Source organism: Bemisia tabaci, chromosome 2, assembly GCF_918797505.1.
Source record: "Bemisia tabaci chromosome 2, PGI_BMITA_v3".
NCBI lineage: Eukaryota > Metazoa > Arthropoda > Insecta > Hemiptera > Aleyrodidae > Bemisia > Bemisia tabaci.
Window position 1 is genome coordinate 4,870,144 of NC_092794.1, and position 25,745 is coordinate 4,895,888.

Sequence of the window (25,745 nt, forward strand, 5' to 3'; positions counted from 1 at the left end):
TAATGTCAGTCAGTATTTGGCCTCATAATGCCAAATTAGGATACCTAAATATATGAAAAGTATTTCAGTCAATAATGTGTACCTAATCGTATGTTACGGCCAAAGTTTTGGAATAGGATAGAGACATGATTATCTTAAACCATGTTTGTCATTATCTTTGCTTTCTTCTCTAACACTGACATTTTTCTTTCAACTTTTGCAACTGTAAGAGTTACTTAAAATATGTAAACATTGTTATTTCCATCTGTTTAAGTACTCGGATTAGAAACTTGCAATATTGAAGGTAGGTACAGTAATTAATTGAACCTTTGAAGAGCAATTTCTGATTTTTAATTTCCCATAAAAGGATGGAGTGTATTTATCCATTAACTCTAAAGTTCTCCACTTTGATTCGCTAGGTACTTAAATTACTTGTGGAGCATTTCTGTGTAATGTGATAGCCAATTATGGTTCCATTGGATTTGGACGTAGAATAGACCAAAACATGGCCAGTGGGAGAAAAGTGTTGTGTTCAATGTATAACATCTTATTAATATTCAGGCATTGCATATGTAGATATTACAAGATGTCCATGATCAGATATTTTAAGAGATAACACATACTAACCATCAATCTTAGTCCGATTTTTTCACTTTAGTAATTTATCACGTTAGTGGAACTTTGTCCGTAACATATGTCTGTTAAAACTTTTTTTTTTTTAATTTCTACTCAACTTTTCACAAGCTACCTAATTTTTTAAACTAGTATGAACGTAGGTACGTGTATGTATATTTTTCAATTGATATCAAAACAAGTGAACTTTAATGGAATACATACGCGGCTAACAAAGTACGTAGGTACAATTAACAAAATATTGTAAGAGCAAAGCTTTGTTTACAAAAAGTTAACTCGGTAATTTATGGAAGACAAGTTTCATATATCTAGCCAGTGGAAGTACATATTACCTACCAAATATTTTTCTCAAAAATAAGAAAAAAAAAATATCTTATCTAAAGTAAGTACTTAAGCGTTTTATAAATGTAATAAAAACGTTTCAGGTGGAAATCATAAAAATTCCGTTTTGTCTAGTCTTAGAGGTACCGCTAAAAACATATCTCATTTTGCTGTCTTTTTTTTTTTGAGGTTTATGGTCAGATTACATTAAAGGTCCCTTAAAATTAGGACTAGTATATTACGAGGGAAATAATGTCAGAGTTTTAACTGTCTAGTTTTATTCTAAATTTCACTACTAAAGTTTGCATTGATCATTGGAAACTTCCTTTTTCTTAGACGGTCTCAGGGTCGGTTTTTTTTTTTTAGTTTTTAATATGACTATGAATTTTTCATAAATTTTTTTATAAGAGGATCACATAGAAGTACGCAGGTTAGCCAATTGCTTTCGATAAAAAAAAAAAAATAATTAAAAAGACAAAGCAGGAAATTAGAAATTTCTAGCTATCAAAATTTCTGGCAAAGTCCGCATTCACAATCAGATTCATGAAAGTACTATGATGTCTCGGTATATTATTTGAAAGCAGCAAAATAATCAGTTTTATCATGCGCATGAGGAAAAACCTTTTTATAAAAGTGAGGGTCCTATAAACTCAGCTTTTTTTTCATCAATACCGATAGCAATCATTTATGTGCAACATTAATTTCTCCACGTTTTTAAGGAAGAGATAGAAAACCTAAATAGTATCTGAAAATGCACAGATTCGATCCAAACGTTCCACATCTCTGTTTTTGTACCACACTTGGCACCTCTTTATTTCACACCGAAGTGCTTCTCTGCTCTATGACCGTTTTAAGACTTGAAGTAGGTGCCTTTGAAAGAATTGAAAGACGGAAAACTCAATAAAATGACGTTATATAGGTATTTCTCATTACCAACAGTGAATAAATTTGACGATTAGGTCTGCCCTGGAGATCTTTTTTCTAGCAAAGGTTCACCTACAGAGCACAAAAAAAATGTCTCCATTTATATATCAATCAGTCCGAAAGCCTAAAATCACGCGCAGAACTCCGTGATGCAACTTACTGCTGCTTTTATGAATTTTAAACTTAAATTGAGTGACAGGAAGTTGAAAAGATGCAAATTAACTGTGCAATTTCGAAACACAGAATAGAAAGTACCTACTTTCGTTCTCATCATAAATTATGTTGCTCTAGTCTGTCGGAAATTCTTGATAGTTTCCTTCTCAACCTCGGGACAATCACAAGTGTCTCGTCGAATTTGTTCGCTTTTTATACAAAAGGAATGGAAGTTAACGAGTCATTCCGTTCCATTCGGGCGGTCACCGAATGTCGCATCTCAACGTCGAAAACACAGTGGCGTGGCGTGCTTTGCGATTTATCGATTGTTATGCCATTTAAACCTGTGGAAAAGGATCGATAAACAGGGTGTTCGCAGCGAACACCTTAATAATCGATTATTTACCATAGGTTTAAATGACAGAACAATCGATACATCGCAATTCACGCCACGCCACCGGAAAACAACGCCTAGATGCATGCAACTATACGTTCTTGATGGATGTCTGTAATGCATACTCCAAAAATTGAAGGCGTTTTGATTTCCCTCATGCTCAGTATGGGCGCACAACTCACGAGTGAACGCTGTGCAACAACCTAGCGCAAACGCGACTGCGGGCTGGTTATTGAAAGAAATAGATAAAAGGATGGACGAAGAAGTCAAAGGGACAATGAAGTGATCCTATTGGTTGAAACAGGTGGTTCTTGTAAACTAAGGAGAAATGATGACCAAACTAAAAGGGCCTCTCTTCGGTTGTCGTTAGGTAGTCTACTACCTACTTTCTACCTCTCTACCTTTCTACCTTTTTCTTGGTTACTTTTCTTTCTTGTCTATTGCAACGCCCCACTTCCATCAGTAGGGTCGCTCCATTTTCTCTATGTCTCTATCTATGGCTTTGTCTATCAATTTCGATAATCAACCCACAGAACGCGATAGAGATGCCTCTTTTTCCATAGCTGCACAATTGGACCACATTTTGCAATAAAGAACTATAACTTCTTCAGACTCATTTTAGAAACAACGTTTGTGTCATGTGTTTCCTTTTGCAGATAGGTTCTTTTAAAGAAGAGCCAGAGATTTTAGTTCCGTATTGTAAAATGTAGTCCAATTCAAGTCACATTTTCTACCCCAAAACTGCCGCTCTACTGCCGTGCGAAGTAAAAATGCCATGTAAAATTCGATTGCCTCCAAACCTCTAAAAAAATATTCACTTTTAAACAGAGTTAGAGACGTTTGCCAGTGAAATTTTCGGACACGTTAATCATATTACGAACGAAACTCGCTGAAAATTTAGAAGGAATATAGTTCCAAATTCGCCCGAAAATTCGTGATTTGCCGAAGGAGGTTTGACAACGTCTAAAGGCTCGTAAGGCGGTTTTCCTTTGCACAGCAGTAACGCAGTATACCTATACCCTCAGAGTTTACCAACAATCTTATTTTTGGGGAGCTTCTTTCTGTCTCATTCTAACACTCACGACGAAAGTCTAATACTGCCGTGCTAAGAGAGAACGCCATATTATGTACCTGTAGCAGGGCCGGATTCAGGGGGTCGCCACATGGGCCGCGGTCCATGGCGGCAAAAGGGGGCGGCAAAGAGCCTTGTTAAAAAATGGGTCGAAAAATTCGCCCCTTTTTAGGCCCTCGATTTTGCCAACGGGACTTGCGCCAAATTGTTGCATATGATGCCCCTAGTCTCAGGTAAAAATTTCAGCTTGAGTTGAAAAGCGGTTTCGGAGATACGGGGGGGTGAAGTGGGGGAGTTGAGCGGCTGGCGTGCGCTCTTTCCGCGGCTGTTCCTCGCCAAATCTTCGTTTTGATGTCACTCATTACATGTTTTCTTATGTAATTTTTTGCGTACTTTCCATTTCTGACCTTAAAAATTACTTACAACCACTTCTCAAGGCGCTAGGGGGTGAAAATAGGGGTTGAACGGCTGGCGGCGCGCTCTTCCGCGTCTGTTCCTCGCCGAATCATCGTTTAGTTGTCACCCATTACATGTTTTTCTATGTAATTTTCCGCGCACTTTTCATTTCTGACCTTAAAAATTACTTACAACCACTTTTGAAGGCGCTAGGGGGTGAAAATGAGGGTTGAACGGCTGGCGGCGCGCTCTCTCCGCGGCTGTTCCTCGCCAAATCCTCGTTTTGATGTCATTCAATATATGTTTTCTGATGTAATTTTCCGCGTACTTTCCATTTTTGACCTCAAAAATTACTTAAAACCGTTTTTCAAGGGGCTACGGATTTTTTCACAGTTTTTTTTTTCTTTTTGGAGTTCTTTCAATTTATTTCGTATTATTCCTTAAGATCTATTGCTGCCGTATATTTTCAAGTTTTTTCAGTGTACCTCACACGCTTTACGAGAAAATATATACGCATGATTTCATCCGAACATAAATATTTACACGTAAAAATGATATAGCAAATATGAGAACAAATCTGAGATATGCCTCGCGTAGTATATTAATCTGATTAATAAAAATTCTGTCCTTTAGTTCGTAATTTATTTATTTAAAACCATCCCTCACCCAAGCACCCCCCTCACCCCCAAATTGAAAGAACCCCCCCCCCCCTCCGAAAAAAACTGTGAAAAAATCCGTAGCCCCTTGAAAAGTGGTTTTAAGTAATTTTTGAGGTCAGAAATGGAAAGTACGCGGAAAATTACATCAGAAAACATATATTGGATGACATCAAAACGAGGATTTGGCGAGGAACAGCCGCGGAGAGAGCGCGCCGCCAGCCGTTCAACCCTCATTTTCACCCCCTAGCGCCTTCAAAAGTGGTTGTAAGTAATTTTTAAGGTCAGAAATGAAAAGTGCGCGGAAAATTACATAGAAAAACATGTAATGGGTGACAACTAAACGATGATTCGGCGAGGAACAGACGCGGAAGAGCGCGCCGCCAGCCGTTCAACCCCTATTTTCACCCCCTAGCGCCTTGAGAAGTGGTTGTAAGTAATTTTTAAGGTCAGAAATGGAAAGTACGCAAAAAATTACATAAGAAAACATGTAATGAGTGACATCAAAACGAAGATTTGGCGAGGAACAGCCGCGGAAAGAGCGCACGCCAGCCGCTCAACTCCCCCACTTCACCCCCCCGTATCTCCGAAACCGCTTTTCAACTCAAGCTGAAATTTTTACCTGAGACTAGGGGCATCATATGCAACAATTTGGCGCAAGTCCCGTTGGCAAAATCGAGGGCCTAAAAAGGGGCGAATTTCGACCCATTTTTAACAAGGCTCTTTTGCAATTTTTTAAATGTAGGTATAAAAAAAAATCGGATTTAGACAAAAATTACAAACGAGAGAAGGCGGCAAAATCTCTCATTTCCTGAGAGTATAGTAATTTCTAGTTTTATCGTCTTTCGGTGATACAATAGACAACACCTTTCATTAGTCGAGTTAAGAGAGAAACCAAACACGCAATTTGGCCTGGAGCGGTGCGGCGCAGAGAGCAAAAATGACGAGGACTTGAGACGAAAGGAGAAACCTTTGGCGCGGCGGTCGGCATGTAACGCATATTAGCGCCTACAAGACTCCATGAATACTTCACGCATTACGTCAAAAACAGTGTGCTCAGCAGCAGCAGCGGTCAGCGTGAGACGCATAGAGCCTACAAGACTCTAGGAATACTTCACGCATTGCGTCAGAGCAGTTACATATGGTAGGCCTTGTCCACACAGAGGAAGGTTTACGGAACTTAACTTTCGCGCAAAGTTCTGGAAACTTTTGCCAGTAGTGCTGACAGGGCTTTCGCAAAAAAGATGTCCAACTCGAGTTTACACATCTCATGCACCCCTCCCCCTCAAGCACGTATACTTGATGGTTTTTATTGATGTTTCAAAACGAATGAGAAAGGGGCGGCAAAATACAGGCGGCCCATGGGCGGCAAGTAGATAAATCCGGCCCTGATCTTTAGACATTGCCATATTTCCTTCAATGAAAAAAGAATTTAAGGGGAATATTGTGAATAACACTTTTTTTCAAAATTTTCAGACAATTTTTTTCGCAATTGAATCTGAAATATCTGAAAATTTCAGGGAAAAATTTGCATACGTAACTTTCCTCAAAAATACATGTTTTATCCGGGAAAATTTTATTCCGCGGCAGAATAATCAAAGTTGTTCCTCCGTGTGAAAGTTCACATTCAAGTTCCTTGGTTCTGAATACGTGTGATCCTATCATTTTAGGAATATGAGTACTAGGCATGAATTTTTTTTTTCTTTTTTTTTCTAGGTAATTATATAAATAAAGGAAGAGAGTGAATTTTATAAAATCGCCCTGAATCATCATCAAATTAACCGCAACTACACTGTATTATTTTATATAAATGATTGCTATTTGTCTTCGACCTCAATTGAAGTATTCAAGTTGTGGAGTGTTCTTCCCAACTTTTTCATTTTATGTACCTATTGACAACATAATTTGTGTGTACATCGTTTTCTCGAGATCAGGAGGAAGTAATCCATCATTTTTTCTCGCATGAGATATTCTTTGGTATCCAACTCGTTTTTCTACCCAATGAATGAGACGGTCCTGTGGAGGAAGGGGGCGTCTATTTTTTTAGCTTTGTAGTTTTTTTTTTTTAAATGAACCTCACCTCAGAAAAAATAAATAGGTAGGTACATCATGAATTCATAACCAGGCACAACCCTACAGCCAGGTTCCTAAAATGGAAGTCCTATTTCAAAAGCCTTGATCATCGCCGAGCCGGAGTCGTAAATCCCGATGATCCCGAAAAGGCAGCCCAAACATATTACAAAACAGTCGAAGATGACAGTCTTTCTCTCGAGTGTATCCCCCTTCAACTTGAGATGGAAATAGCACGGCCAGATGAAAGACAACATGGTACCTGTGAAATTCCCGATGAAACCCATGAGAATGATGAAATGCGGGATGAGGATGGCCATGAGAACGGTGCCGACGATGATGCCGACTCGGAAGGCGAGACCCCAGACCTTGAGCTCGCCGTCCATGTGCCATATCGTCGGGAACCGGGTCTCCGGGCGACCCTTGAAGAAGGACTTCTCGAGGAGGTCGCAGGCAGCGTAGTAGGGCAGAGGATAAGAGAGTATTGCTTTGATTACGAGGAAAAAATTGACGAGCCCCTTGAAGGCGGGCGAGTGGAGGTTGTTGGTGATGACCTGCTGCGTGTCGTTCTGGAAGGTCAGGAAGCAGATGTAGCCGAAGAGGGACTTGAAAATGGCGGCGGCGATGTGCGACCAGTCGAGCATCCAGTCGAACTTGGAGCGGTCGATGAGGTTCCCCTCGAGGGTGGGCAAGAATATCTGAGAGGTGTAACTGAAGACGATGACGCCCAGGGAGATGGGGAAGTTCTCCAAGTCCAGAGTCCACTTGACTTTGCTCCAGCCCCAGCTGGGGAGCTCGAGCAGACAGTAGCCTAGGATGATGACGTTGATGAAGATGTGGGACATGGTGCACCAGAAGCTGAGAGTGGAGACGTGGTGGAGAGATTTTAGGAAGCCCAAAGGGACGAGGAAGCAACCGACGAGCATCATCCAACTCCGGGTGTCGATGACCCCCTCGGGAAAGGTTCCGATGAGGAGGTCACCGCAGACGACGACGTAGAGAATGCACGTCATCAGGAGCTCGATCATCTGAGCCATGTTGACGATCCTGGCGCCCCACAAGGGTCCGAAACATTCCCGCGCGATGGACACGTAAGAGTCGCGCACCCGGACTCGCTCCCCGGTCATCGTGTCCAGCTCGTACAAGCACTCCACCAGAATCTTACCTGTGTAGCAGCAGATGTACGCGGTTCCTATCATCGCTCCGATCGCCCAGTAACCTCCTCGGAGCACGTTGAATGGCAGGGATACGATGAACATTCCCTGCAAAAAGAGAAACATCTTTACCGTAGGCTCTACAGTGGATCGAGTCAATTGGTAAGGTCGGACATGATTTGGAAACTTTCAAAGCGTATATCTTTATTGATATGCAATTTTGATGTTTTAAAAGCAGTTTCATCAGTTTTCTCGTAAAATTTTCTGTGAAAAGCACCCCTTAAAATTAAAATTGTGGTGAGATTGATGTAAAATTCAAAATTTTTGTCAAAAATTTCAAGTCCGACTTCTTCCATCGACTTGATCCTCTGTGCGATGGAAATTTTCGTTTTTTGTCACAATTTGTTCTACCCTTCCTCTGGGTTAATCTGCCTTGCCAAGGAAGGACGCCGCATGAGCCTTCAGACGCAGCCAAGTTTCCTTCGATAAAAACCGAATTTACTAGGAAAATTGTGAATATTATTTTCCAGAATTTTCAGACAATTTTGTCGGCAATTTCATCTAAAATATCTTAAAATTGCAAGGAAAAATATGCATGAATGTTGTCAATGATACATGCTTTATCAAGGGAAATTTGGCAACTCTCGAGTGTTCATTCGGCGTTTTTCCTTAGCACAGCAGTAATGTCCATGATTTTTTTTGGCTATCCACTGTATGGTGAAAGTGCCTAGATGAGCTCGATCTATATTCTGATTCTGGAAATATGACCCAGGTTTTTTTCCACCTCAAGTCCCCCCTCTCTTGCCCTTTTCTATGTCTGGTCATATCGTCGCTCCTCTGGCGTAAGGGCGTATCGGGATTTTCACATGAGCCCCAGATAGCACAGTTTTATGCGTAAATTAGGGCTCACGTGGGTATCGAGATATGTCCTTACGTCGGAAGGGCGACGAAATATGTCCAAAACTTTATCCCATTATTACGTGATTTGATTGTAAAATATGGCCATGTAGATTAACTGAAGGGGGATCGTAAAGGGGGCTGTAGGGGGGCCGCAAATTGCCTCTTGGGGGTTGGGCCACGTACGGGCCAGGGAGCGCACCCCGTATTTTTTTACAGCCTCTTTCTACAATTCTGACCATCTAGGCCCGCCTGTCGCAGTTAAATACGCAAGGTCGAATCGTTTGCGGACTGAGCAAAATTTCGACTTGGTCGGGATTTAGTCGTAGCCGATTTGGAACTTTACATGAAATGGACGTATTTCTGTCAAACGGAACTATATGCATTATGACGTGAACCCTGTTATGCATGTATTCCTATGGGTCTCAGGGCTCATGTCTTATTGCACATAGTTCCGTTTGGCAGAAATACGTCCAAATAAGTATGAATTTTCGAGATACCTCTCCGTAAGTCAACGTATCCGGTAACAGGATTCTCGATGGAATTTTGGTGCAGAATATATATATTCTGCGGTTATATATAAAGTGGTCCATATATGGACCGCTTTTTGCAATAAGGATCCCCTAAGGACCCCTTTGCAGGAAGATTCCTGGCTCATTTTAGAAACAGCATACATGTCATTGGGCTTCCCATGCAGAAAGGTGATTCTATAGAGGAGCCAGAGATAGTGGTTCCTTATTGCCAAAATGTAAACCATATACGTAGAGTACATAGAGTTGTAATGTAAGTGCGAGAGCTGGCGCCACTTTTAAGCATTTTCCATGTCCCGAATTCCGAGACTCCTGTGTGACGCCGGGTCACTTTTTCGATACATAATCGATTGTTTGCGATACACGGGTACCCGGCCATCCGATGACAACAACAACAACAAAGGAGATAGGAATTACCACGTATTCCACATCGCCATTTTGGATCGAAAATGTATCGAAAAAGCGACCCGAACTCGGCGCACACCGGGCTCGGAATTCGTCGAGCAGAACATGGCGCCAGCTCTCCCATTTACATTACGACTCTATGTACTCTATGACCATATAAGACTCTTAATTTTTTTTTGTTTAATTTTTCCAAATTTCATTCAATTTATGGCCCGATTTTTCCATTAATTTCAGTTTTCTGAATAGTGATTAGGGGTTAATGTCTATTCTGATGATTATGGTCAAATATTGTGAACTGACCTTCACTCCCTCCCCCCCCCCCCCCCCACCACTCATAAAGTCCTATTTCATAGAGTCATAAGTTCAAGTCGAAAAATGTCTACTTTTATCGCACTGCAAAAAATGCTTCTGTTTCGTTAAAATAATCGTGTCAGAAGTGGGATTTGAACCCACGCCCTCAGAGAGGACCAGAACGCTCGGCCCGCGGAGCGGGTAAGATGTGATCTTGAGTCTGGCGCCTTAGACCGCTCGGCCATCCTGACATGTGCAACGGCGGTCAATTTCATTTTTTGGAAAGAAATTAATGCAACATTTTCCGAAAATTTTCCGAAAATTTTTTGAATAAGTTAAAAAAGGTTACAAACATTTTTTCAAAAACCCTCAAGTTAGTCCTCTTGAAAAAATAAAACTTCAGCGAAAATTGATTGGATATGGGGACGTTCAAGTATGATGTAACGCACTTAGGGGGGAGGGGGGATTTGAGCCAGCGCTACGGTGCGTTACAAAGGGGAGGGGGGGGAGGGTCATGCCCAGCGTTACAAGACAAATCCGAGCCGGGGGAAAAAGCTTGGAAAAAACGTGCAAATAATGGAAAATCCCGCATTTTCCGAATGAATCTTTTCACTCTTTTGTTGATCCTTTCCCGTCGTATTTCAGCGAAATAGCTCCAAAAACCCAAATTTTTCAAACTATTTTTCTACGTGTTCTTGATTTTTTTTTTAAAAAAATCTAAAAATAGTGCGTTGTGTAATACTTGAACAGCCCCTGTGACCCTGTGCGCGTTTTATTTATTTATTTATTTATTTATTTATTTTATCCATCCATCAGGTATGATATGTTCGGAACTTTCTCTTAAAAAGTCGAGAAAAAGCAATTTAAAATGTATCATGAATTTTAACAAACTCATTTCTTTCCTTTAAAATAAAAAGTCCAACGCGAGACGCGTAATCAAAGCAGTCCGGAACGCGTCTTGAGTACTTAATAAAACTTTTTTCAAGCGAAAGAAGTGAGTTTATCAGAATTTATTTTACCTATTACAATCAGGCATCGATACGCGATAGAGGTCACAGTCTGAGAACTTAACGTGGCTAATTTTAGGGTTGAGTGCATACCTGAATTGCATTGGTCACATTCCAAGCTGCTTGCCATTCGTTGATCTTGTGCCTGCCCCTCTCCCCGAACTCATCAAAGCTGCACCCACTCTCGAATGTAGTGGCCCTGGATTTGGAAAAATTGACTTGCTTGCCTCCGAAACCATCTTCGTCGCCTCTATCGGCCGAGCCGTAGCCAGACATGGTGGCCATTTCCGTGTTGTCGGTTGCCTTGGGGCCATTGAACTGGGCAAAATTGACGTGCTCATTAGGCTCTTGTTTGCCTTGGGCACCTCCGGCCTCCTCACCTGTCCGCTGACCCGTCATTTTTTGGATAAGTTCGACGCAAGGGCTGTCCTCCGGAATGACCGCTTTTATCGTCGCCCATGCCACATTCACCGCTGCACTTATCGGGGGTATATAAAATCGTCCGAAATACGTCATCGTGCCGCAACGGAAACTTTAATAGAACGACAAAAATAATATCTTTTTTCAGGTATCAACTTGCCAAACACATCATGCCATTTTCCATCACCTCTCGGCAATGAATCTAACAAGTCCTCCTTGCATAGCGCATCCACTTCGTACCAATTGACATAAAAACAAAAAGATCACTCTCAATGAGAAAATGTTGATTTAGTAGTGATATTTGATTTACAACTCATTTTTCTATATTAAAAAAAGACTCCCTACAAAAAGCACCAATACGAGTTTAGGCTTATCGATTACTTCATGTCCGCCCTTGCAATTTTATCGCGCACGATTTTTGAAACTTCACACGGGATACTTGAATACTGCGTTGCTCTTAGGATATATTCGGTGGTGCAGAGGAGGCACAAATATTTGACACTTACATGAAACATGAATGTTAGAAACGAACGACTTAAAAATTAAAAGAACCTAATAAACTTAACTATGGAAGACTTGGATGTGGGGTTGAGCCACCCCTGCAAAACTTGGAGAGGCAGCCTGTCGAACAGCCCCCGAACTTCGTCCTCCCCCTCCGCCCTCTGCCCCCCGCCGCACCAGGCACATTGCCGCCCTGCCCTTATTCTCATCCCAGATCGATTTTGAAGCTGTATGGAGCAAAAGCCCTCCGCCGCCTGCCGCCATCTACCGGGACCCCCGGGAAGCTGTGTTGCTCTTGAGCGCCGCGACGCCGCATGCCGATACCGCTGCTGCTCTTCTCCCACATTCGCCGGATTAAGGTGATTCGTCAAGCTCAAGTGACGTGGTCGAACTGGCATGCAATATATTGCATTGCTTAGGTCAAAAATCTTGGCAGATTTTGAATTTTTAGCAAAAAAGGAAGATAGCCCCTGCGCTAGAGCCTAAAGAATCATTCTAAACCCAAAAATCGGCCAAATTCAGAGAAATGAGAGCAGAATAGTGTTTGAAAAAAAACCTCGCATTCGATACAGAAATCGCTAGCTGAATCGAATGCGAGGGTTTTTTTTTCCAAACACTATTCTACGTTTATTTCTCTGAATTTTGCCAATTTTTGGGTTTAGAATGCTCCTTTGGACTCATACGCAGGGGCTATCGTCCTTTTTTTCCCTAAAAATTTAAAACCTGCCGACATTTTTGACCTAATCAATGCGATATATCGCATACCAGTTCGACCACGTCACTGGAGCTTGTCGAATCACCTTCAGCTTGATTTACTAAAGGAGTGGAATTATGTAACGTATTCATAGTCGTCCCTCAAACTGCACCTTTCCTAAGAAGGCCCCACATGGTTTATATTGTGACAATGGGAGGTGTAAGGAGATACCCTGGTAAAAATTGGCGATAAAAGCTGCGTTTCAAAATACCATAGGAGTTCTTATAGCCGACTGAAGAAGGCGATAGAAAATCACATAGCTGGCTGTAGAAAGTGGAAAAAATCATACGGCCAGGCTACACGAAGCGATAAAAAATTTTACAGCCGGGCTTTACACTTTATCGCCCGGCTGTTGCTTTTTCGCAATCGATCATAAAAGGCTATAAGAAATTGTGTAGAAATTCGTGTGCTTTGGGAATCACTAAGTTTGATGCGGAACTACCTTAATATTTACAAAACACACATTATATTTTCCTTTATAACATATTTTTTTTTTTTTCATCAATTAAAATGAGAATAATCCATACAGAGTATGCAAATATTTCAAAGTCATGAGTTGAAAACCGCTGACTCTACGAGATTAAATATTAGAGCCTAACACAAAGCTGAGCAGCGGCGCACCGGCGCCTACAAATCTAACAGGGATACTTCGCGCATTGCGCAATGCGTGAAGTATCCCTGTTAGGTTTGTATAGTCCAAGAGCCAGACGACTTTGAGTGACAAACTCGGGATACATGTTTTGACCCCCTAAATCGATAGCCTTGCATACACTGAAACGGAAAATTTTTGTCTGCCGCCCTCTAGCCTGTGCCATCACCCTCATCTAGGCCCTCAAAGTGGTCCAAAAAACACCATCTGGTGACAAACTCCTGACGCTCGGCAGACAAGTCTATTATTAAAGATCATACCCAGGGTGACTAGAAAAACTTTGTCTGCCGCCCTCTAGCCTGTGCCATCACCCTCATCTAGGCCCTCAAAGTGGTCCAAAAAACACCATCTGGTGACAAACTCCTGACGCTCGGCAGACAAGTCTATTATTAAAGATCATACCCAGGGTGACTAGAAAAACTTTGTCTGCCACCCTCTAGCCTGTGCCATCACCCTCATCTAGGCCCTCAAAGTGGTCCAAAAAACACCATCTGGTGACAAACTCCTGACGTCTAGTGCGGTTGCGGATGTACTCCTGTGTGCAGCTTGTGTAATAAAGTTTGAATGATACATCATTCTCTTCTTTTTTTCGTGTAGAATCCGATTTTCGATGTTGTCAAGTCCAAAAATGATGCTGGTGCCCCCAATTCAAGATGGCGCCCAAAATGGCCGCCCCGGGGGTCAAAATTCCAAAATTTGAGAATATTGTCGAGTTTGGTATCCATTTATATGTAATTTTGGTCGTAAAATTCATATCTGGTGTCAAAAAATCATTTCAACCCCTTAGGGACCGTCAAATCCAAGATGGCGGCCAAAATTTCAACTTTAATGATAATTACCCAAGATGCAACTTTCACTGTCGAATGACGTGTCTTCATTCATGTTAATTAGGTCAGAAAACCTAAAAGGGAGGTCTACAATGCCACTGCACCCCATGGAGGGCCAGGGTTCACCCCCTCCTACCCCCAATATGGCCGCCGCGGAGGGCATAAATAGTGACATTCTCTCAGAACGTCATAGTAGGTGTCGATTCCTATGTAATTTGAGGCGTAAATTCCAAATTTCAAGTCATAAATCGCAAATGTGAGACTTGCAATGGCTTATACCCTATATGGGGCCAGGGGAACCCCCTCAACCCCCTCTTCTTTCTAATATGGCTGCCATGGGGGGCATAAATAGTGAAATTCTCTCAGGACGTCATGTGAGGTGTCGATTCTTATGTAAGTAGAGGCTTAGATTCCGAATTCCAAGTTGAAAATCGCAAATTAGAGGTCTGGAATGCCATTTCACCCTACGCGGGGCCAGGAGCAGCCCCCTACCCTCTTCAAAACGGTCGCCGGGGGGGCATAGTTGCAGTGAAATTCTCTCAAAGCGGCATGTGAGGTGTCGATTCTAATGTAAATAGAGGCGTAGATTCCGAATTCCAAGTCGGAAATCGCAAATTAGAGGTCTGGAATGCCATTTCACCCTACGCGGGGCCAGGAGCAGCCCCCTACCCTCTTCAAAACGGCCGCCGGGGGGACATAGTTGCAGTGAAATTCTCTCAAAGCGGCATGTGAGGTGTCGATTCTCATGTAAGTTGAGGCCATTTCACCCTACGCGGGGCCAGGAGCAGCCCCGTATCCTCTTCAAAACGGTCGCCGGGGGGGCATAGTTGCAGTGAAATTCTCTCAAAACGGCATGTGAGGTGTCGATTCTCATGTAAGTTGAGGCGTAGATTCCGAATTTTAAGTCAGAAATCGTCAATATCTCAAAGTGACAAAAATACTTAAGCATGGCAATCGCTCCAGCCTTCATCTTGGAATAAAGAATGCATCTTGGGTTGGGTTCAGTTATGTCGAAAGAGCTGGAAATGAATCGGATAATTTAATGGTGATCGACATATTTCACCGGTGTTCTTTTTCAAATGTACACAGAGGATTCATATTGGTTTCTGATTCTTCATGATTAGATAAATGGATAATAGATGGTTCTTTTTTTAATCGATTTTCTTCTAGCAGGAGCGTGCGTTTTTTTGCAGATAACGCAGGAAACTGTAGGTGTCGCTTCTACTAGGAGACGAAACCCTGCGCTACAAAAATCACTCAATTGTCCAGTTGTTTTAATTGCAATTAAACTGAGTGCGTTCATAAACAATAACATAGGAACTCTGAATGCAGATACATACTTCGTCGGCAAAAAAATTATATTTTTGTGGGAATTTTTAAAAATGAAAAAAACAGACGCCCATCTGAGTCCTTTGCGTACATAGAAAAAGAATACGCGTGAAATTTGTCAATTACCATTGAAATCACCAATTCATTTCCAGCTCTTTCGACAAAAATGAACCCAAGCAGCATTTTTAGTCCAAAATGTAGGCCAAAGCGGTTGCCATATTTAAGTATTTTCGTCACTATGGGGTATTTACATGTTTTGACTTGTGATTCGAAATCCACGCCTCAGATTAAAAACAAATCGACACCTACTATGCCGCTTTGAGAGAATTTCACTGTTCCTATGTGGGCGAATGTTGGAATAGCGGACATTTCAGGGTGAAAAACGTCGATAAATCAAGTTCATAATTTCCCTTGGAAGTTATGTGTTTTCTTCATTCTGGACGATTTCTGGGATCTGAAAATGTATATGGTCCCAATTTCATCGGATACTTTTTTTAATAAAGTTTTTCCTGTACAAACTACAGCTGTTTATGACGGTTATGAGCGTGTGAAATTCATGAGTTTCGCAACATAAATGCTGCACAAGCCGCCATCCATGGAAACGAACATATGAGCACCAGATCTCTAATGGCATTCCAGACCACCAATTTGCAATTTCCGACTTAGATTTCGGAATCTACGCCTCAACTTACATGAGAATCGACACCTCACTTGCCGCTTTGAGAGAATTTCACTGCAACTATGCCCCCCCGGCGGCCGTTTTGAAGAGGGTAGGGGGCTGCTCCTGGCCCCGCGTAGGGTGAAATGGCATTCCAGACCTCTAATTTGCGATTTCCGACTTGGAATTCGGAATCTACGCCTCTATTTACATTAGAATCGACACCTCACATGCCGCTTTGAGAGAATTTCACTGCAACTATGCCCCCCCGGCGACCGTTTTGAAGAGGGTAGGGGGCTGCTCCTGGCCCCGCGTAGGGTGAAATGGCATTCCAGACCTCTAATTTGCGATTTTCAACTTGGAATTCGGAATCTAAGCCTCTACTTACATAAGAATCGACACCTCACATGACGTCCTGAGAGAATTTCACTATTTATGCCCCCCATGGCAGCCATATTAGAAAGAAGAGGGGGTTGAGGGGGTTCCCCTGGCCCCATATAGGGTATAAGCCATTGCAAGTCTCACATTTGCGATTTATGACTTGAAATTTGGAATTTACGCCTCAAATTACATAGGAATCGACACCTACTATGACGTTCTGAGAGAATGTCACTATTTATGCCCTCCGCGGCGGCCATATTGGGGGTAGGAGGGGGTGAACCCTGGCCCTCCATGGGGTGCAGTGGCATTGTAGACCTCCCTTTTAGGTTTTCTGACCTAATTAACATGAATGAAGACACGTCATTCGACAGTGAAAGTTGCATCTTGGGTAATTATCATTAAAGTTGAAATTTTGGCCGCCATCTTGGATTTGACGGTCCCTAAGGGGTTGAAATGATTTTTTGACACCAGATATGAATTTTACGACCAAAATTACATATAAATGGATACCAAACTCGACAATATTCTCAAATTTTGGAATTTTGACCCCCGGGGCGGCCATTTTGGGCGCCATCTTGAATTGGGGGCACCAGCATCATTTTTGGACTTGACAACATCGAAAATCGGATTCTACACGAAAAAAAGAAGAGAATGATGTATCATTCAAACTTTATTACACAAGCTGCACACAGGAGTACATCCGCAACCGCACTAGACGTCAGGAGTTTGTCACCAGATGGTGTTTTTTGGACCACTTTGAGGGCCTAGATGAGGGTGATGGCACAGGCTAGAGGGTGGCAGACAAAGTTTTTCTAGTCACCCTGGGTATGATCTTTAATAATAGACTTGTCTGCCGAGCGTCAGGAGTTTGTCACCAGATGGTGTTTTTTGGACCACTTTGAGGGCCTAGATGAGGGTGATGGCACAGGCTAGAGGGCGGCAGACAAAAATTTTCCGTTTCAGTGTATGCAAGGCTATCGATTTAGGGGGTCAAAACATGTATCCCGAGTTTGTCACTCAAAGTCGTCTGGCTCTTGGACTAGTAGGCGCCAATGCGTGTTTCGCGCTGGCTGCCCGCCTGCCGCGCCGCAGCGTACCACGGCGCTTGAAGCAACTATTTCAAACCAGAGGTATTCCACAGTATCATACGAAATTGAAGGCGCTCCAACATATTAGGAATGGCAGGCATCCTTCAAAAGTACGGAGCTTTCCTCGCAAAATAAATCAAGATACTACGGCCAAAAAAAAGAACCGTAGTCCAAAAACTCACTAAGTCCTAGCGTCCGTAATTAGTAACGTTTAGCATACACTTTATCGCTAAGCTGTTGCTTAATCGCTATCGGCTATAGAAGGCTATAAGAAATTGTGTTGCCGGCTATAGAAGCTATTGGAAATCTTACAGCCGGCTGTAGGTTTATGGTATTTTGGAACACAGATTCTACTACCAATTTTTACCAGGGTACTTAGAATGCGGCCATTCATAGAAGGACGATTTTAACGAATCTCGCGTAAAATTCAACAATGTATCCTTAGATATAGCGAACCTTAAAAGAAATGAAGAACTTTCAGGTATGTTGGAGGTAAAAACACAAAATCGCAAATTGTTCGCATGTTCTGACAATTTAAAGGTAGGCCCGGACTCGGGAACTACCTACAAGCTCCTCAAAATCATAGAATTATTTCTTTCGATTTTTTTAGTTTTTGCAGCGGCAAATCATAGTAATTCCTTGAGAGAGTCTATTCCCGGAGCTATCTTGTTATATTTTACTCGAGATTTGTTAAAATTGTCTTTTTACGGCGATATTTTAAGGATCTTCTTGAACACAAGAATCTCAATCACAATGTAAACCATATGGGCCCTCCCAAGGATAGGAGCTGTTGAAGGAACGATAAATAATCACAAATAGGGTTGCCAGATTGTGTGAAATAACATGTACTTATCACATTGAGTTATATGCGAATATGTGCTGAATTTTCAGCACAATCTGGCCACAATTATCACACATCAATTACGCCCATCAATTTCTATTAGCATCCTCATCAAATTTTGGGCAGACAGAGAAACACCCATATCTGCCTCATAAGCTCCACCCCAGCTTCTATTTTTTGAAGGAGAAAAAATCAACATCATTTCTCGAGGTTTTCACAGAACTTTCCTGTCACAATGCAATGTGCACACAATGTGGAAATAAAGTGAGGGAAAGGATGAGCGTTAACGACGGCGCAGAGATACAACTATTCGTACTTGATGGACGTCTGTGCTGCATCCGAAAAATTGAAGGCGCGATGACGCGAAGCGTGAGCTCTCAACGCTCTGCTATATGATGTCAATGAGGTGTCGCTTAAATACGGGGGAAAGTTAAAAAAGAGAGGCCCGAACACATATCTCTTCTACCTTCGGCTGTGGCACTCACGTAGTGCCTGAAGCACCATTACGAATAAGAAAAACGGAAACAAATGCAATATGGAAATAGAAGTCGGGAAAGAGTGCGCGCTTACAACGGCGCAGAGATACAACTATTCGTACTTGATGGACGTCTGTGCTGCATCCGAAAAATTGAAGGCGCGTTGACGCGAAGCGTGAGCTCGCAATTCTCTGCTATATACTGTCAATGAGGTGTCGCTCAGATTTGGGAGAAAAGTTAAAAAAGAGGCACGAATATGTCTTTTCTGTCTTCGGCTGTGTTGATACTCGTTCTTTCTTCTTTTTTCAGGTTCTTTTCTGATTCTTTTACATATATAGGATGGATTTGCAGACCCACGTCTTAAGCTTGTGTGAACCGCAGCACTGGCTCGGTTCGTTTGGAAATAATGGTGCTTGGGTGCGTCTAGAGGCTTTAATTTTTTATGTTTCCTTTAATTTCAGAAATCTGTCGGTTACGTCAATACGTTCATTTGCAATTTGTACTCTGTACAATTAATAAACTTTGAACCTGAAAATAACATAAACTTGTGTTGCTTTGCCAACATTTTCTGAACCCTCTCCACGTAGGGGATACCCTACTAGGAAATATCGCATTACGCCCCTTTAACCAGCTCAGGGTCTACGCCCTCAGATGCGAGCCAGTCCGACCCTGAATTCCCTCGTCCCCCCACGTCATCCACAGCCTCCAGCATCTCTGCTTGTCATTTTCCACGCAAGAGAAAAACGGCGTACGAGCACCTGGGAATTGCTAACTTTCCCATGATAAAATTGTAATCTTCCAGAAATAAACTCGTGAATCTTCACCAGCGAATTTTCCAGAGAGATGTAGCGAAACTAATGTACCTGAAAACTCCACAGAAAAAGTATTCATAACTTATTCAAAAATTGACATTCTATCCTCATCAATTCGGCAACGTCTATTTCTACCGTAATAAGGAAAAATGCCGTATGAACCTCGAAACGTTGCCATATTTCCTTTGATAAAAAAACGAGTTCTGGGAATATTCTGAATATTTTTCTTCCAATTTTGTTCGCACTTTAATCTATAACTGAAAAATTCGTGGAAAAATAAACATAACTTTCTCCAAAAATAAGTATTTTATCGGAGGAGATTTAGACAATGCCTGAAGGCTCATAGGTACGGCGTTTTTCCTTCCCTGAAAAAATATGGCAGATTCTACACCATACTCAGAAATAGTGGTACGAGTATGGTAATGAACACCAGATTCTATGATATAGCGTTCACCATATTAGGGTTAGAATCACCAGAGTTCTGGTTGATACTACTAGAATACTGGTTATTTCACTAAAAATTATATTTATGTAAGCCACTTTTATAGCGCTCTTTGGCGCTCTGCGACGCCTAGCCGCCAAAGTCTCCTATCGTCCCAAAGCCTTTCAGGGCTAAATAGTATCACCGTGTAAATAATCAAGTAGGCTTGTAGTAGATATTACCATACTTCACAATGTAGCATGGCAGATTTGCTCCCTCAGAACGAAGGCATTCTTATCTCGGTCAAGGATTAGGAAGAGGGTGGACCGCTCTATTGTGGATTTAGCATTGAACGGGACCGTGAGATTTCACTGGATTACTCGAGGTTCGTACATTAGGTTCAACATCGAGACAGCCCAATTTCGTTTCAATCAATGGACTCAGGATCATGGTAGAGCGAGGGGGCGGAGATGCACGATACCCCGACATGGCCGATACATGAACTTGATCTTGAAACTTGAAAAGGGATCGGAAGCGAATATACCAGGCGGGGGTGGGCGAAGCTGTAAACTGGGACATTCTCTTGCGGCCTCCACCCGCGCATTCCCCTACTCTCAAGTTGCCGCTTATCAACACTGGAAAAAAAACACATTGGATCTAGAGTCCAGACTCTTAAAAACATCGACAAGAAAAAATACTCTTGATTCAATCGGATTTATACTTAAATCAAGAACCAAGCCTCTTAATTTTGAGCGGATTTCCTTTTGATTTAAGCTTAAATCTGATTGAATCAAGAGTATTTTTTCTTGTCAATGTTTTCAAGAGTCTGGACTCTAGATCCAATGTGGTTTTTTTTCCAGTGAAGAAAAAATTAGATGCTCAATCTACCCTAGGTACAACATAACCAAGCTATAACTACTAGCTAGCTTTGGTAAGGGGTACGCGATCCAACCCCCGAGGGCGCTTTCAGGTTTTCAGGGATGCCACAGTCAGAGATTACCGGGAAACCGGGAAATGTCAGGGAAAAATTATTAAGTCACCTTTAATCGCTTTCTGAAATGAGCTTGGCGTTTCGCAAAACAAGTTTGGCTATTATGAAAGGGCTAAATCTCGCCCGGCAACGCACTTGACACGGGCTCGCTCTGGGGGCGTAAAGAGCGTGAATATTTCGGGGGCGCCTAAAAGGCGAGGTCTCCACCAATCCGCGAATTTTAGGAGCCACGGATAGCTCACATGGTTGAATGATGACAAGACAACAATTGATTGATTAAATGAATGATTGATTGATTTAATAATCATAGACAGAATACACGAATCAAATTTCAGAACAACGAAACCGAAAAACACAACTAAATCTTCTTCAAAATCTTCCAAACTTCCAAAAACTCTCCAAAACAACCGAAACTCAAAAATAGACAAAAACTACAGCTAGCACACCAGGACTTGGCGGGGGCAACGGTCGGACGACTCTAATGTGCTGATCCTCTATGCCGGGGGTCTCGCGGAGGCTGCTGACGAATTTTCACTCAAAACGTTGACGGAAGGGTTGAACCGCACTCAGTGACTTGGCGGGGGCAACGGTCGGACGACTCTAATGTGCTGATCCTCTATTCCAGAGGTCTACGGAGGTTGATTCGACACCGCCGAAAAACACTTTGAGGACTCAGGGATGGAATTTTACGTGCACCTGGACATTACACGGAATCGCGACATTTCCCATCCCGGCGAACATGAGCGACTGAGTTTAGAAATTTTCCGGAAAACGCGCGTCACCGTGCACCGCCGCTTCCTACGTCCCGCGCGTCCTGCCCCTTTACGCCAATAGCATCTCACGAAAAGTGCTGATCAATCTAGGGCTGGCCGCGGTTCACACGGGAAACAAGAGCAAAATCTAACCTATGACGTCACAATATTTCCTCCTCGCTGAGCCGCTGTCCGGCGTGCGATCCGCGCTATTCTCTCAGCACAAGGAGAACATGAATAATTTTTAAATGTAGGGCTCAATTTTCGTTTCAATTAACGAAACAGAATAACATTCAATTATGTATTTTTAACCATCTGGCATAACTTCAACTGTCAGGGAATTTGACCAAAAAGTGTCCGGGAAATCAGGGAATTGTCAGGGAAATTCATTCCACTCAGAGGAGGTAGCACGGTCAATTTTTAGACGTGCGGCCTTTTGATTGCTTGAGAGACCTTTAACTTTTTTTTTTTTTTTTCAAAATGATAATTGATCGGGGCACATCCTATTTTTGGCTGTGTTGCTCACGTAGCCCTCGAAGCACAACTACAAATGAGACAAACGAAACGAACACAATATGGAAATAGAGCAAATGGAAAGACGCGTGTTGACGGCGGCGGAGGGATACAACTATTTGTGCTTGATGGATGTCTGCGTTGCATCTACAAAATTGAAGGCGCGATGGCGTGAGCTGTGAATTTGTGATGGTCCGCGCAGCTCCGCTTTATGCTGCCAATGAGGTGTCGTGAGGAAAGTTAAGAAACGAAGCTCCATTTATTACGACTCTTCTGTTTACGGCTGTATTGCTCGTACAGTCTGAAAAGCACCACTATAAATACAAATAAGACAAACTGTAACAAACACAGTATGGAAATAAAGCAAAGTAAAAGGAGACGCATTGATGACGGCGCAGAGGTACAACTATTCGTACGTGATGGATGTCCGTGTTGCATCTGCAAAATTGAAGGCGCGATGGCGCTATGCGTGAACTCGCGATGCTCCTTTCTATGCTGCTAGTGAGGTGTTGCTCAGATTCGAAAGAAAAATGCAAAATTACGTCTCGACTTTGTTGTTCCTCAATTTTGTCTTCTTTTTTCAATTTGAGGTTTGATTCTTTTTTAATGCACAAATATTTACAGACCTACATCCACGGCTCGTATGTACCGCGGTCCCTCACAACTCGCGTGGCACATTTTTTAAACAAGTCTCCTGCCGATTTGACCGGGTTTCAGCATCTAGTTGGAAGAGTTAATGAAAATATCATTTAAATATGACGGCACCTTGTCCGCAAAAAACTCATGATTCAAGAGGGGAGCCAAAAGAAGCCATTCAAAATCAGTCAGTGAATTTTAATAAAATTTAGTCATGTTTCATCGTGCAAAATTAGGCTTTAAATGTTTGGTAACGTCCCAAAATATTGTTATTGCCAACAAAATTATTGTTGAATGGGACCTTCTGCAGCCTTTAGATCTTCGATGCATTTAATGCATTTTCTCCGGAACAGTACCTAATTTCTCCGGAGAGAAAATAATTCTCTCTCGAGCAATAACTTTTCGTTCCGAAGAGAAAATATTTTTCTCCGGAACACTAACTAATTTCTCCGGAGAGAAAATAATTCTCTCCGTAGGAAGCCAATTGTAATTCATCTATTTTAAGATAGGATAAAAACTAAAAACCAGGATTAAATTTCAAAAATTCCTTTGCTTGGCATAGGAGCCCCTACATTTTCATGCGGTACCTACTCTTTGCGAATCAAGGGCGACCATGGCTGCCGGCTTCGTCGCCGCTGACGTCACTGTGCGCTTTATAATTCCCACTCAATATTACGGCTTTCGAGTAACGAGCACACCCCCTGCCACCTGTCTCTGGTTCTTCATAGCAGAATTACGTCCATTTAAAAGTACATAATGGAGAATTTGCAGGTGTCTGAAATTTAATGAATTAATTGTTTAAGTGGACGCTTCTACGTGAGCTGAACACGAGGATACCCTTGGTTCATAAATTGAACAATTATTGGAGGAGATATGACAAATAACCTAATCTGATAAAATACATGTGTTTAAATGTGAAATGCCACCAGATGACGTCACTAGGCGGTGCATTTTCTCATTTTTAGATGTATTTTTATACTATTTCTCATTGCAGAAAAAAATGAAAAAAAATACTGCAGAATCAGCTCTTTAGGCACTTCCAGATGAAGCAATAAAAAATGTGCGTGAAAATTCACCATTCTCTCTTAAGCGAATGGAATTTTTCTATGTAAAATCTTTTAATGAGAGTTCCCTCAGGGCCTCTGCAGATTCAAACAGAAATTTTTCTTTGTGTAGCAGCGGCTAGTGACTTCCTCTGTTATCTTGCGATAATGACATCCAATGATCGGATTTATGCCAAAGCTGGTAAATTAGGTCAACCCTTTCTCGTAATTTCCTACCTTTACGTGGGAAGAGCCTATGCAGGCTGTAAATGGATCTTTTTATGACGTGGGAACACAGAACAACATTAAGAGTCGGCTGCGCGAGGGGGGGGGGGGGGTGAGGCAGGGCGGCGGATATAAACCTGAGAACGCTAGCGTTGAAAATAGGGCCGTTCTGATTTCGTGTCATACACCATTTATTACCGAACGATGGAGGGGTGGGGGGTCAGGGGAGGGAAGCGAACTGACGTCGAAAAAAGGAAGGAAAGCACTGGGAGAGTGAACTTCGTATTAATATCAAGGTCACGGAATAGAAATCTTACCATGTTGCCAAAAAGCATGTTAGTGGAGGTTTTTAGAGGGTCGTCCTTAAGTTACGTAATACTCGGAAAAGGGATGGGAAACCCTAGCACTAACCTTTTAAAACATTTTTTGAAAACTCTTAAAAATTGGTAAAATGTTTGTGTTAAACCTAGCCCTTTTGGGCTTTTTCCTTAAAGTAAAATTTAAGGGAAAAAGTTTTAACAACTCTTGAAATGTAGTACACATCGGTTATATTCATTATATATAAAAATATAAAAAAATTTAAAAAAAATTTATAAATTAGTAAATTAATAAAACTAGAGAGTTTTGACAAAATGATAATTAGTAGGTAACCATTTCTTTCATCTAGTGAAATATAGACTATGACCTATTTTGATCACCTTCAACTTAATTAACATAGCACTGTAGCACAAATCACTGTATAGTTTTTTAACATTTGTTTCAAACATTTTTAGCGTTGAAAAACTACTGTTTATATTTCAAGAGTTTTTTAACCCTTTTTTACTTGAATATTAACGCTCGTAAATTTTACATTAAAAAATAGCCATAAAGCGTTTCTTGATGCGAATGTTCTAACAGTTTTTTTAAGAGTTGACTTTTTGAAATTTAAGAGTTTTTAACAGGTTTTTTAACAGTCTTTGCTACGCGGGAGGAGGTGCCAGAGCATAAGTGAGCCTCCGTGATATGGGGGAGGAACGAGTCTAGTATTGCGTAAAGCCATGTTTTAGAAGTACAATAATAACAATTTAAACAGCGGGTAACAAGGCTAATTTTCACATAAATACCACCAAAACATTTCGACTGCAAATTCAACCTTCCTCAGTTTGATAAAAGCAGTAAAAAAATTTAAAAATCTGAACATTTAGTACTTCGCTGTACTTTTCAAAGCGAGAAAAACGTTATTATCCACGTACACAAGTTAACCACACAGCAACATTCGGTATCTATAGAGGCATTATTGATATTTTTCATATAAAGACAAGGTGGTGAAATGGTGCTGGGTCCACACCATTTCGGGGGTAAACAGACTTCAAAAAAACAAACAACCGCAAAAAAAAAAAAAAAAAAAAAAAAAAAAACTTTTTAGCGTTGTTTTTCCCTCGAAATGCTGTGGACCCAGCACCATTTTACCACCCTGTTGCAGTTCGGGCCATTTTTTAGTGTTTTCTCTCGTTTCACATACAGTTAATTTCCTTGCATGGAGTCTTATGTACAAATCTGAAAAAAT

At 41.7% G+C, this 25,745-nt stretch overlaps 1 protein-coding gene and 1 non-coding gene across 2 annotated transcripts; both read right to left on the reverse strand.

The window, feature by feature from the left end:
- Positions 1-5,228: 5,228 nt before the first annotated feature.
- Positions 5,229-11,953, reverse strand: VGAT (vesicular GABA transporter). The gene is made up of 2 exons (XM_019043659.2): positions 10,976-11,953; positions 5,229-7,860 (listed from the first exon to the last, which is right to left on the reverse strand). The coding sequence occupies exons 1-2, from the start codon at positions 11,396-11,398 to the stop codon at positions 6,676-6,678; spliced, it is 1,608 nt and encodes a 535-aa protein (XP_018899204.1). The 5' UTR covers positions 11,399-11,953; the 3' UTR covers positions 5,229-6,675.
- On the reverse strand, positions 10,013-10,126 carry TRNAL-CAA (transfer RNA leucine (anticodon CAA)). Its single transcript has 2 exons — positions 10,089-10,126; positions 10,013-10,057 (listed from the first exon to the last, which is right to left on the reverse strand). It is a non-coding gene; the product is annotated as a tRNA-Leu (tRNA).
- Positions 11,954-25,745: the final 13,792 nt, after the last annotated feature.

Bases quoted from the DNA above. Each gene is read 5' to 3' on its own strand.
- VGAT (XM_019043659.2), bottom strand. From the start codon at position 11,398: ATGACGTATTTCGGACGATTTTATATACCCCCGATAAGTGCAGCGGTG. The intron at 7,861-10,975 runs GTATGCACTCAA...CTCTTTTTGCAG, and splicing joins ATGTGACCAATGCAATTCAG to GGAATGTTCATCGTATCCCT.